This window comes from Solanum stenotomum, chromosome 11, assembly GCF_019186545.1.
Source record: "Solanum stenotomum isolate F172 chromosome 11, ASM1918654v1, whole genome shotgun sequence".
NCBI classification, from domain to species: domain Eukaryota; kingdom Viridiplantae; phylum Streptophyta; class Magnoliopsida; order Solanales; family Solanaceae; genus Solanum; species Solanum stenotomum.
The window spans coordinates 5,637,126-5,651,170 of NC_064292.1; the positions used below are offsets into that span (position 1 = coordinate 5,637,126).

Below are 14,045 nucleotides of genomic sequence, written 5' to 3' on the forward strand. Positions count from 1 at the left end.
ATCGTCCAAAATACTTTTCAACAATAGTACGAAATTGGATAAATATAGAAAGAACTTCAGACTTAAAGCGAAGAAAAAGTGTAATTACTAAAATGATCAAAAAAGATGACATAATATTAATAACCATCATTAGAAACAACCGGGGCAGGGCCCCACACATCTGAACAAATTAAATCAAGAGGGCCAGATGCCTTAAAAGTAGACTCGCTAAACGGGACTTTATGACTCTTACTAATAGCACAAGCAGTGCATAAACTAGATAATTTACTAGACGTGAAAACAACAACCGGTAACGCTTGACGAACTATAGGATAGGATGCATGCACCAAACGAGCATGCCAAACACCAAGAGAAGCAGCAAAGGAAGCTGGTGAGAGTAATTTCGTCACCGGAAGAGAATAGAGTCCATCAGTACTCGGGCCGGTGTGTAGTATCCCCTTCGTTTCCAAGTCTTTAATCAAAAAATGATCAAGAAAAAATTCAACAGAAACATTATTAGACTTGGCAAAAGAACTAATAGAGACCAAATTCTGAGTAGCGGTAGGAATATGTAGAATATTATCAAGTTTAAAATTTTTATCAGAAGTACTAATGAAACTTTTACCTATGTGAGATATGGGTAATTTAGAATCATTACCTAGAGTGACTTCTTCAGGACCTTGATATTCAGAATGAATAGCAAGATTATTAAGATTAGAGGTAAGATGATGCGTGGTACCACTATCCATCAACCAATTCTGTGTAGGTGAGGTTTGGGTTCTAGCCAAATGTGAGGCAGGGCGGCTGGATATTCTGGTTCCATTAGGAGTTTTTGGTGAGGGACAGACTCGTGCAATGTGCCCTTAGCCTTCACAGTTGTGACAAACAATTTGTGACATGTCTGAAGGTATTGGATTAGAGGGTTGGTGGGAAGCACGATTTTGAGTCGACTGAGAGAATCATTGATTCTGATAGCGTCCACGACCTCGATTACCTCTTCCTACTCTCCCACGACCACGATGTGGAGTGAATGAACTCTGGGTAAACTGTGTCGTATGTGCAATAACAGTAAGAGTTTTATCTCATTTTAATTGACGTTCTTCATTCAACAACATTCCATATAAAGCGTCAAAAGAAATCTCCTCTTGACGTGATTCAAGTGATCTTGTGAAAGGACGATAAGTTGGTCCTAATCCAGCAAGAACAAATTCGACTAAATCATCATTGGAAATTGGGTGCTGCAAGGCCGCCAACCTGTCCGAAATTCCCTTCGCCTTTATTATATATGACTCAATACTTGCATTCTCTCTCTATAAATTATGCAACTGAGATTTTAACTCACGAATTTGTGGCTTTGAACCAGAAGCATAAGCAGTCACAAGTTTAGTCCACGCTTTTCGAGCAGTTTCAGCACCAGCTAGTTGAGGTAATATACCTTCAGAGACTTAAGCAACGATCCAACTTAGGACAAGTTGATCTTCTCTCACCCAAGAATTATAGGCAGGGTTGGGTTCATTATTATCCAGAAGTCGTTCTGAAATTACCTCATTACCTTCAATATGATAATCAAGACCACAACCCCTAACCATAGGGAGAAATTGTGTCTTCCACAACAAAAAATTGGAGGATGTAAGTTTAATAGGCAGTTGATGGGCAAGGTTGGAAGAAGGAAAAACAGTAACAAAGGAATTATGTGTAGTGGATGATGTTCCAGATGTAGTAGAAGTAGAGTCGCCTGCCATTGCCGTCGTTGCGTTGCGTTGTGTTTTTTTTTTTTTTGGTTGTTTAAACCTCTTAGGGCTTTGATACCACGTAGAACCTTTTCAATATATCATATGTGATGTACATGAGTGAATATATATAGAGTCTAACTTAAGAGTCTTATAGTTACACAAGTACAGTAACAAAATCAACACAAACTAGGAGATAAGAGACTAATCCTAGTTGGACTATAAACGTTGCATCATCTGTCTTCAATTATTTCTTCCGTCTCATAATAAGTATAATATAAAAATTTGTCAAAAAGCTTCAACTTAAAATTCAAGATAAATTTTTATTCGTTCTTAATTTTCAACTATACCCTTATATCCATCTTTTTAATACTATTATGTTCTCAAAAAAATATTTATTAAATATAAATAATTTAGTTAATTATCATTTATTAATTTCATAATAGACATGATTTTTGCTAAAATAACACTTATCTTAAGATAAAAGTTTTTATATTTGCAGTTTGCACCCTATACTTTGCTAAAATACCAAATCAGTCCACTTCGATTTGTAGTTGTCATCTTCTTCCTTAACGATCTTTTTGCTTCTTTTCTGCAAATATATCTAACTATTAACCCTTCAATTCTCAGCAAGAGAGGTCAACGAACAACATATTTAGTGGGTTTTCAATAAGCTCAAGATTTTATTGCTCGAGTTTTATCCATGGCGGATACTGGAAAAGGAACAATTCTTCAATTTGCACCTTTCCAGAGTTTTGTAGATGAAGGGTTTTGGCATAAATTATCTTCTTTAAAGCTTAATAAATTGCGTCTTGATGAATCCCCAATTCCAATTACTGGTATAATACTAAACCCCTTTTACTTCTTTTTTGGTTTCTTACAAAAAAAATGAAAAAAATCATTGGCTATTTGTTTTAGTTACTGTAAATTAGATAGCTTTTGTGATTTTGTTGAATTGTGTTTGATATTTATAAGTTACCCTTTTTGTTAAAATCGATAATTTGTGTTTATTTTATTGTGATTGTTCACTGTATTGAGCTCTTTTTTTTTGCAGTTTTTTGGGGATTACTGGATTGTTCTTGCTATTTATAAGATACCCTTTTGTTCGGATTCAACAATGTAGATCTTTGTTTATGATTTTCCATTACTTTTTAGTGTTTACCCCTTTTCTTAGAATCAATCAATAAGTGCTTATGCTTTCAGTTTATCTCGTCGTGATTTTCATTGTTTTGAGCTTATTCTTCTTCTTTTTCCCTCTTTTTTGGATTAGTGAGCTATTACCCTTTTTAGATATAAAAATTGAATCTTTTTGGGGTTTATTTCACAGTCTTTGTTTGGGGTGAGATTTAGAGTTTTTGAATGTTATCTAGTAGTATACATTTGTCTTATTTATTGTTTTGGTATGATGATGACGTGAGTTGAGGTTAAACGGGGAAGGATGGTCAGTGAGGACTCATATAGGCCGTTCCCAACTCATTTGGGATTGAGGTGTAGTAGTTGTTGGGACTGAAATTGTAGCTTTTTGGGGTTTATATCGGAATAGAGTTACTGAATTTTATCTGATTTTATGAACGATTGCCTTTTTTGATGGAATTGAAATTGTAGCCTTTGGGGTTTAGTGTTTGTTTCTGCTGGATTGAATTGTTTTTGTGCAGGCTTTTATGCACCTTGCTCGCATCCTCAAGTATCAAATCACTTGACTCTCCTGGCTGAATCTTTGCCTGCTGATTCCGATGATGAACCATCGTCTCTTCTAGCTAGTCAGGGGAATAGAAATAGGTGTCCTGTTCCTGGCGTTCTTCTCAACACAAACACGTTAGAAAGTTACTATGCGCTTGATAAGCAGAGCCTGCTTAAGGCAGAAGCCAAGAAGGTATAGTAAACCATTTTTTTCTCAAAAAATTGCAACTTATATGTTGAGCCATATCACACTTGGGATAGGTTAATATTTGGCCATAGAGTAAGAGAAAAACAATAGCACATCTTGTCTTCTTCTATTTCATAAAGAAGTTATAGCTATGAGCCTATTGCATAAAAGATCTTTTGCATTATGTTATTGTGTAGCTTAATAGTATGTATCATGCATGGGAAGAAGTTGAACTTTGGTGTCATCTCACCGTCATAGTTATGTATTGTTATTGCAAATCAGATATGGGATGACATTTACTCAGGCAAAGTTGAGGAGGACAGTTCTGTGCTCTTAAGATTCCTAGTTATATCATTTGCAGACTTGAAAAAGTGGAGCTTTCATTATTGGTTTGCGTTCCCTGCTTTGGTGCTTGATCCTCCTGCAACTCTAGTTAATTTGAAACCAGCTTCCCAGTGCTTCACTTCCGAAGAGGTTCTTTTCTCTTGAATGATCCGTTAATTCATTCATTCACAATTTAGATGTAATTATCTCAAATTGGTTGTAATGGTGAACAGGCTGAATCTGTGTCTAGTGCTTGTAATGAGTGGCGCAGCAAGAGCTCCACGGCAGGTAAAAAGTTGACTATCATATAATCCTTAAAGGTGACAAGTTTTGACATTTCTTTTTCCGGGACCTGAAGCATTTGTTGAATGCAGATATACCTTTCTTTTTGGTGTCTATTGGTTCAAATTCAATTGCTACTCTCAGGCATCTAAGGGAGTTGGAAACCTGCCAAAATAATGGTCAAAAGGTTTTTCTGTTTGCTCTTGATGTTGTTTGGAATCTTAACTAGTATAAAGGCTGTATAGTTTCCGTGTAATCTCTTCATATGTGTGATATTTATGTTACAGGAGTGTCTTTGACATAATTTCACTGTTTACGATTAGCAGGTTCTTTTTGGTTTTTATGACCCTTGTCATCTTCCGAATAATCCTGGATGGCCACTACGCAATTATCTTGCCTATATCTGTTCAAGGTGGGGCCTTGGAAAGATTCACTTTTTCTGCTACCGCGAGAACCGTGGTTTTGCAGATCTGGGATTGTCCCTTGTTGGAGAAGCTGAAATATCTCTTTCACAAGGTAGATCTATTGGTAATAGGTTTTGGTTTCCGATTTATGCTTTCCTTTATAAATGGTGAAAGTCATATCTTCTAGGTTTTGGTTTCCGATTTATGCTTCCTTTATAAATGGTGAAAGTCATATCTTCTACATCGCCCTAATGAATTTGTTTAGGAGGAAGGAGTCATCAGAACATGCCCAATGCTGTGGGATGGGAACTAAATAAAGGGAAGAAGGGTTTGAGATGCATCAGCCTCGCTAAAACTATGGATCCGACGAGGTATGCATAAACATCTACTGCTGTATTCTATGAATAATTTAATGGTCATTATAGGAATCACTGTCATGTTTTACCAGGTTAGCTGTATCAGCTGCTGATTTGAACTTGAAACTAATGAGATGGCGCACATTGCCGTCATTGAATCTAGAAAGGTTGGCTTCCACGAGATGTCTCCTTCTGGGAGCAGGTACCCTTGGATGCCAAGTTGCTCGAATGCTTATGGTAAGTGCTCAAGAAAATGGGAAAAAAATAGAAGCAATAATTGTGTAAAAACATTTGAAAGTGCTTATCAGACTTTTTAAATTTTGTAGGCATGGGGTGTCCGAAAAATTACATTGGTTGACAGTGGTAAGGTCTCAATGTCTAATCCAATAAGGCAGTCTCTTTATGCGCTTGATGACTGTTTAAATGGTGGCAAATTTAAGGCCGTTGCAGCAGTTGAAAGTCTCAAGCGAATATTTCCAGCAGTGGTATTGATCCATTATTGAGACCTCAAAGAATCAAAATAAAATAATTTAAGATATAGAGAAAAGATGAATTCATTTGCTGATGCACCTTAATTTCTTGGCAGGAAGCAGAAGGTGTTGTGATGGCTATTCCGATGCCTGGACATCCAGTGTCTAGCCAAGAAGAAAGTAGTGTACTTCAGGACTGCAGAGATTTGAGTGATTTGATCAACTCACATGATGCAATCTTTCTATTAACTGATACACGGGAAAGTCGGTGGCTTCCTAGTCTACTTTGTGCTAGTGCTAACAAGGTTTTACTCGTTTACTTTCTCTTGTGAATTTTCCTTTGAAATTTTGTTTACTTTTCCGAAACTAGTATGTTGCATGTGATGTTGAATTCACTAGAGTCAGCTGAATTCTTCCTGATTATTACACGTCTTTTGTTTCTCTCTGCAGATCGCTATTACTGCAGCCTTAGGCTTCGATAGCTTTCTAGTGATGCGTCATGGAGCAGGCCCTTTGGATGCTCTACGAAACTCACAAGCTGAAACTTCGAGTAATGTCTCTGCCAGTATGGAGAATCTCTCCCTTTCGAATCAAAATGAGTCAGTGCGATTGGGATGTTACTTCTGCAATGATGTGGTTGCACCAATTGATGTAAGATTCTTGTGAAAGTGATAGTAATTGTTCGATTTCAATATCTGCATATATGAATCGTTTTTGTTCTGTGTGCAGTCAACGGCTAACCGTACCCTGGACCAACAATGTACAGTTACTCGTCCCGGGCTGGCTCCTATTGCATCAGCCCTTGCTGTTGAACTTTTGGTTGGAGTCTTGCATCATCCTTCTGGGTAAATCCTTAACTATTTTGTGATATACATGCAAATTATGTTGTATCCCGACATTTTAAGCATTTCTTATTTAACTACGTTTGCAGAATATGTGCCAAAGCTGAGTTTGCAAACTCTAATGATAACGGCAGCACTGAACAACCTCTTGGCATTCTACCTCATCAGATTCGGGGCTCCATCTCTCAGTTTTCTCATATGACACTTGTCGGTCATGCTTCAACTTGTTGCACTGCTTGTTGTAGCACTGTAAGTTAAAATGTTTTAAGGCAATTCCATCCTGAACTATTATTATACTATACAATTTGACGTCATTTTCTTGCCTGCCCCTCTGCTTAACCCGTAACCTCCGCCTATATTATCAATATGAAATCGTTCCATAAGATCTTAGTTATTTTGTTGAAACTTTGTATATTGATATGATGTTTTTCCACCTTATTTATGAGAACCTAGAAATTCAGTTTCCTGTATTAGTGTGATTTAGAAATTCGTGTGACAATGTTCATTAAAAATTCAGATCCAGTTTGAGTCATGTGACCATTCATTCATCTATGGTCCTTGCACTACACAATGTAACATCTTTAACTAACTTCGATTAGATTATGCCTAAGCATTAAAAAAGAGAACACTTAGATTAAGTAATGCCCAACTATGTTGGCGTTTGACTTTGGAGCAACACAAAGTTGTTTCTAGGTGACCTATAAGTCAAGGGTTTGATTCGTGGAATTAGCCACTGATACTTCAATAGGCTGCCTGCACTACACCTCCTTGAGGGTGCAAACCTCCCCCAGAGTCCAGACCCTGCGTGAACTGGGATGTTTCGTGCATCCAACTGCCCTTTTTATGTTGTCGTTGGACTCTTAAAAAGGAGAACTATTTCTTGGGTTATGAAACTGTCCATCTTAAAGGCAAGTAAAATTCTACGACATGAACTGTTTTTCCAGCTAATTTTACAAACTTGACTATCCGAAAGCATCATAACTTGACTAATACACATGAAATTCTTTATATGCTCAGGTTGTATCAGAATATCGAACGAAAGGGATGGACTTCATACTTCAAGCTATCAGTCATCCTACATATCTGGAGGATCTAACTGGACTAACAGAACTCATGAAGTCAGCAGGATCTTACACGCTGGACTGGGATAACGATAGTGAAAATGATGATAACGACGATGATGATGATTGTGTTACTGTAACATAACTTACATTCATTCTTTTGCAATCAATTTGATTGTTTGTGTTTCACCTGACCGGATTTTCATTGCCGTATGACAAGTTTACAACTACAGTGATTAGGTACCACAATGTTCTGTTATAAAATATGGCATTCTGTTGTAGTTTTTCTAAGTACTAACAAGTCTGGTGTTTTGGTTATCGCATTATTTTGTTGTTGCTACTGTCTTCTTTCTCTAGTGCTTGTTTTTATCTCTTTTCTTCTGTATCTTCTTTGATTTGCGTTACCTGAGCCAGGTTTTTTCGGAAATAGTCTCTCTATTTTCGGGAAGTAGGGATATTAGAAAATACCCTACATGTATGTATTGTGTATATCTTGGAAAATACCTTACATATTGCATTCATTTGCAATATAATTCAATTTTCCCTTACCTACTTCTGCACTTTATTATTATTGTTAGTATTATTATTCTACAACCAACTACATCAGTGTCAGTATGGCAACTGTATGAATAGTTTGTTTCTTGAATTAAAGAATTTTTTTTCTATTTAACATTATATATATTTGGTCAATAATGACCACCAATGATATTACTATTTTTTTCTCTCTCAATAAAATACCTTTTCATTCAAAAATACAAGGAGAATACAACTTGTGAATTCGAATAAAAGAGGGGATTGTGATAGATCGACAATAACTCATTTGTTTAGTAAAAGGCTACTTTTAGTAGAAGTGGTAAAATTATATCAAATATTTCGACTGAAATAACTATGTACATTATTTCTCTATTCACTCGTGATCTGATGTTATATATATATATATATGTAACTTGTGTCTATTATCCCCCAAAGCGTCTATTATTTCTTTTCTTTTATTATTATTATTATTATTAAATAATATAATAACTTGTGTACATAACAACATTGAATTTGAAATAGACGTAATGCAATTTGTTTAAGACTTTTCATGTTCACACTTTAGAGTACTATTAACTAAGGTTTTGACTTTATTAATTTGTTAAAGGATTTATTTTTTATTTATATATCAAAGTCTTTTATGAAAACGAAATCACTCAATTATCAAAAGAAATATTGACCAAGCAACAATGTCTTTTGCCATCCGAGACGGATTTAACCTTTTGGCTATGGATTCATCTAAATATGAAATATAAATATTAAGAATCTTAAAAATAGAACTCATCAAATTTAAATCTTGAATCCATATATATATATGTTCTTCATTCTCTGAAAGTAGGAGCGTCAAATTGGCGAGCCAAGCTATTTTGAGACGGATTAAAATGTGTCAAAGCAATAAACAAGTTGAGTCATAATCTGCTTATTATTATTGATGAGTCATATTTTCATGGGCTATAAAATAACATTTACTAATCACTTTTTGATTCCCAAGTCTTTAATAAAAATAACTATCACCCTTTAATTCTCAACTTTGTGGAAGCTAAAACTTCAAGATAGTGATTTTTTTTTAATTATTATAAATGTAAAAAATGATTTATTTATTTATTCGATTTTTGCACCCTGTCTCATATATGTTTCCTCAATTATTATATTAAAATTGTGTACCCGTAATGTATTGGGTAGGTGTGTAAGCTTTGGACAGATCAAATACAGCTCAAAGACAGACAAGTATTTTTTAGAATCATATTTTATTGTTCGACTTGACACGTCTCTTAAGAAAATTTTAATTAAAAATATATTTTGAAATTTTAAATTTATGTAGTTATTTAGTATTAAAGATAGTATAGAAAAACAAAATAGGACAAATAAAAATGAAACATCTAATTATAGTATAGTCGTCAGGTAAAATAGAAAAAAGGAAGTATATGATTTCGGCCTAATTCAATAACTTTTGATATGTGCTAAGAAAACCACACAAAATATACATGAATATAAAAATCCAAGCTCAGACATTAGTACTTGAGATCTTTATTCAATGATTCTGAATCTATAAAGTTTAAATCATGAATATCCTGATACTAAATACTTGTAAGAAGGCCAAGAAAATAACTACATAAATTAGTTTTTTTTGTTTATTCATATGCTTGTTTGCTTCATCACACTAAATATATTTATCCCTAGATAAAATCCGAATGCACTATATATGTACATGAAAAGGAAAAAAGAAAAACTCTCAAACTACCAAAATAACAAGAAATCAGTTACAAACTTCGTCGTTGCTAATCAAAAATAGTTCGTAGCTAATAAGATTTTTTTTTTCATGATAACCCTATTTTGGATTTTTGTTGTTTAACGACAGAAGTTGTCCGTCTCTATTTTTTATCAAGGATAAGAAGAAAGTAAATGAGGAGGTATACAAGAAGAATCCCTCCAAACCCTAGAATGTAACCTTAGAATTTCCTTAGTTTTCTCTTTAGTCTTTGGACTAACATCCACTTGAAGAACCAAACACAACTTTGACACAACTCCCACTTGCAACATCTCTTGAAGAACTTTAGTACTATAACAAGTTGCTAAGAATTTTGAAATTGTAAAAAGAATCCTCACTCCCCTATCACTTGCCAAATGTGAAACCCTAAGAATTTTCTTAGAAACAATGGCTATTCCTCCACTATGTCTCAACAACTCCGACCTCCCATCAGCACAGGTACACAGATGATCCAGAGCCGTTAGTATCAATTCGCAAATCCTTCTTTCATTTGTATCAAGAAGAAGTTCAATTAGGGCAAACACAGCTCCATTTTCAACTGCTTTTACTTTATTTCTTCCCCATGGACATAACTCAACTAGGAGCTTAAGTGCTACTTTTGTTGCTTGTTGAGAGATTTTGTCATTTAATATACAAACTATACCCTTGATATACACTGGTTGTATACCAATTAATTGAGCTGGATCAGCCACATTTAGGGTTGATCTCAATAGGTTTATCGCGTTGGTACGCGATTGAACATGACCATTATTCAAGAATTGAAGTAAAGAATCCAAGAAATGCTTATCATTTTGCGAGTTGATTAACTTTTTCAACTCAGTATCAGAAGGGTTTAGATGAAAAAGAATATTCAAAGCCTCAGCGCTCGCCTCTGATACCTCTGATTCTTCTTTTTTCTTCATCATAATCGAGGTCAAGAAATCAACTACCCCAGCTGACTCTAGACACATTTTATTACTCTCACTTACACGTGCTATTGATTTGATCCTCCTAAGGCAATTAAACTCCATATTCGGATATTTTTGTGCTTCGTTCAATATTCTCACAACGTGAGCTTTTTGAACCTGAGGCTTCGGGGTTGGCATCCTTTGAATACCATTTGAAGAATTCAACATGCACCACGATTGGATCAAACGTCGTAGATTATGATTTGGAGTAAGATCTTTGAATTTTAGGTCTTGATTTGTGACAGGACAAGTTGTGTGTTTGCATGAGAATAACCATTTTTCTATATTTTGTCTATCATATGTTATTCCAGTTGATATCGTAACTGGATCCCTCATAACTTCCATTGAGATTGGACATAGAAAATAAGAAGGAATATCAATTTCCTCCATATTTTCCACTATACAATATGAAAAATTTGAAGGAAAAAAAGAAGAAGAAAGGATCTGTATATATTGAAGATGGAAATGAAATTATTGGTTTATATATATATATATATATAATATGTGTGTGAATGTGAAGAAGTATATAGTAATTAATAAGGGACCATGTTTAGATGCAAGTTGATTATTAAATTATGAGAAAGTCAACAAAAGAAAATTCATAAGAGAGAGAGACAAGGAGAAAGGGGCTCTTAATAGACTTTTTCAATATTTTAGAAAAATAAAATTGAATTATATAATATATTTTTCAGCCTTTTTGGTCAACAAAGATAAAATTATGTTAAACACAACGTATACATTTTCTTCTATTCAATTCGTAAGTGATCGTATCGAAAAGAATGTGTAATAATTATTTTTTAATATTTTTTTTCATTCGATGTCCAGAGTTCATATTAGAGCTTTGACTAAATTCATATCGCGTACTACAGGGCTTACTAAGGGATGACGCTCCCAACAAGATTTCTTCATACCCTAAGCTCGAACATGATACCTCTGAACTAATTTTTAACTTTATTTCAATTTATATGACAGTTCTTTTAATTTTTTTATAATTATTTGATGTTTCTCATTTCTCAAAATAAAAATCTTGAACGAGGCCTCGATATGATTCAAATTCCACCTATATTTATTTTTTAGATTTACATCAAGTATTTTTCTCTTTTATTATTCGTTGATAGATCTAACACTGATCGACACAATATTATTAGCCTTTCACTCTTTATAAATAATCTAGGACAATGATAATGGTCATAAAATGCCAATTTAGCCTTTCCTCATGAGAGTTTAGTATCGCAATAGTAAATTCGATCAAAGTTGGAATATTTTTCAGACTGTTATCCCACATAGTTATAGAACGAAAAATGAAGGCTTATAATTGTCTTTTCTACGACATAAAATAAAATTAAAACGATACAGAAAACGCCTTGAACTTATAAAATTATTTTTTATGGCATTGAATAGCACATAGGGGGGGACGTCGGTGTTGCGTTGTGTAGATAATGTCCACATTTTGGCCTTTTAGAACAATCTTTAATTTATTGTACCAAATTAATAATTTACAATATACTTTGTAAAAAAGTACATTTTTTAATATATTTTTCTTTTAATGTAACATCGTGAACACATGCTGGATACAGACAGAAATCAATGTGCCAATGTGGGGTTCTTCCGTATTTTAAGGTTAAAAAAATATTTACGTGCCGATGGTTTGATAGTTAGTTAGAATTATTTATATATTAATAATATAGTTATTAGTTATATACGTATATTTAGTTTTGGCGATAAATCTCCTTCTGTCCCTCTAGTTCCACCTGGGATTGGGGTCGCTAGAATGAGGGTATGTACATAAGTACTAAGACACCCATTCACATTGAACAAGAATGAATGAGTAAGAGGACGCTCATAAAATTAAGATGTAAAAAGAATTCAAAAGTCTCGTTACAGTTGAAGAATGAGTGTGTTGTTAAGCCATCACAGAAATAAGATAGAAGCACCCACAAAACAAAAAAATAAAACTTTAACTTATGATAACTTTTTCGTAGATGTTTACTTGCATCACATATACAAATTATATTCTCTGAGTCTTGTAACTTAATAACTTTAACTAATTAATTTGTTGAACATTGAGTGGTAAAAATAATTAGAGATTGGTATGATTTAATTCAACTTTTGTTCATTCAGATTTAATTATGATGTGCTATAATTTGAATGTTGTCTATCATTAAATAATTAAACTGTTGATATTGACCTAAAAAAAAACTTATAGATACAACTAGTTCGTGATCAACTAATCATTATACTAAGAAATTCGAATATGTTATATTTGATTGATTCATTTTTTCTAAGATGATTTACTAAATTTATCGAGTTATTTTAAAAGATCAAAACGATCAATTATTAATGAAATCTTCGAGAACCTACCTTATATGTGATTGTTGTGAAAATTTTGATTCCAAATCAAACTATTTCTTCATTCTTCTACTTACCTCATGAAATTGGGCCTCTCTCATAATTGCAAAATTGATATAAAGTTTATTACTTTTTAGGGATAAGGGTCTCAAAAGTATCTCAACTTTGATCGAATTTGTTGTTGCGATACTAAATTTTCATGAGGACCTATTACCTCCATAGACTATTTAATACCGTATTTTAAACATATATATTTGCCTAAGTGGACATAAAAAATTATGCAAAATAATTATAAATAGTAATGTGTCCACGTGAGCACGTATATAAATTAAAATACACTATTAAATAGTTCAGGGGGTAAAAAATACGGTATTAAATAGTCTGGGGGGTAATAGGTCCTTATGAAAGTTTAGTATCGCAACATCAAATCCGACCAAAATTGGGATATTTTTTAGACCCTTATCCCTATTTTTTACCATTCTAAACTATATATAGGTTTCTTGATTTGGTCCATAACAAAGTTAATGGTTCCACCTATCCAAATTAATTTTGATGGTCCAAAGAATTGACATTTATATATAGAGAAAGTTTCCTTCTTAATTCTTTCATTAATTTTTTAAATATTCAATTTCTTGCTTAACTTATTGAAATATTTTATTAAGTAACGGTCAAGTAATTAGTAAAACTTCAAGATTAAGTTTGATGTTTTCCAAAGAATTAATGAGATAAGTAAATTATGTTAGAAGTATTCTCATGGGATATTAATCAAGTCAAAATACAAACCCTAGGTTAGAAATAAATAAATAAAAATTAGCAGCTTGTTTGAAGGGGCACCTTTGATAAACTACTCATTAAACACAAACCCTGAATTGTAAATAAAGTCAAAACGCAATTTCCAGAACTTACATAAATCTCACTAGTTTAGGAACTAATTACTTAGATATACTATAATTTGCAATATTACGTATTTTATCAGATTTTGGTGCCTCCAAATACATGTATCTCAGATACATGAGGTCAAAGTAGGTGCAATTTGTTCTAGATATATTGTATCAAAATGGATTCGCATGTATTTGGGATACATAATAAATCTTGATTGTCTCCCTCATTTCTCTCCCATCTCGCTGGCCAC

At 33.5% G+C, this 14,045-nt stretch overlaps 2 protein-coding genes across 2 annotated transcripts; one reads left to right on the forward strand and one right to left on the reverse strand.

Moving 5' to 3' along the window:
• Positions 1-2,259: 2,259 nt before the first annotated feature.
• LOC125844227 (ubiquitin-like modifier-activating enzyme atg7) lies at positions 2,260-7,660 on the forward strand. The gene is made up of 14 exons (XM_049523502.1): positions 2,260-2,548; positions 3,365-3,582; positions 3,859-4,050; positions 4,134-4,188; positions 4,275-4,369; positions 4,509-4,698; positions 4,852-4,957; positions 5,035-5,179; positions 5,269-5,427; positions 5,529-5,717; positions 5,863-6,063; positions 6,142-6,257; positions 6,344-6,503; positions 7,272-7,660. The coding sequence occupies exons 1-14, from the start codon at positions 2,413-2,415 to the stop codon at positions 7,458-7,460; spliced, it is 2,151 nt and encodes a 716-aa protein (XP_049379459.1). The 5' UTR covers positions 2,260-2,412; the 3' UTR covers positions 7,461-7,660.
• Positions 7,661-9,504: 1,844 nt separating this feature from the next.
• Positions 9,505-10,988, reverse strand: LOC125844236 (E3 ubiquitin-protein ligase PUB23-like). The gene has a single exon (XM_049523511.1). The coding sequence runs from the start codon at positions 10,952-10,954 to the stop codon at positions 9,731-9,733; it is 1,224 nt and encodes a 407-aa protein (XP_049379468.1). The 5' UTR covers positions 10,955-10,988; the 3' UTR covers positions 9,505-9,730.
• Positions 10,989-14,045: the final 3,057 nt, after the last annotated feature.

Coding starts and splice junctions, on each gene's coding strand:
- LOC125844227 (XM_049523502.1), top strand. CDS start 2,413: ATGGCGGATACTGGAAAAGGAACAATTCTTCAATTTGCACCTTTCCAG. Junction 5,180..5,268: donor AAGTTGCTCGAATGCTTATG/GTAAGTGCTCAA, acceptor TAAATTTTGTAG/GCATGGGGTGTCCGAAAAAT. Junction 5,428..5,528: donor AGCGAATATTTCCAGCAGTG/GTATTGATCCAT, acceptor ATTTCTTGGCAG/GAAGCAGAAGGTGTTGTGAT.
- LOC125844236 (XM_049523511.1), bottom strand. CDS start 10,954: ATGGAGGAAATTGATATTCCTTCTTATTTTCTATGTCCAATCTCAATG.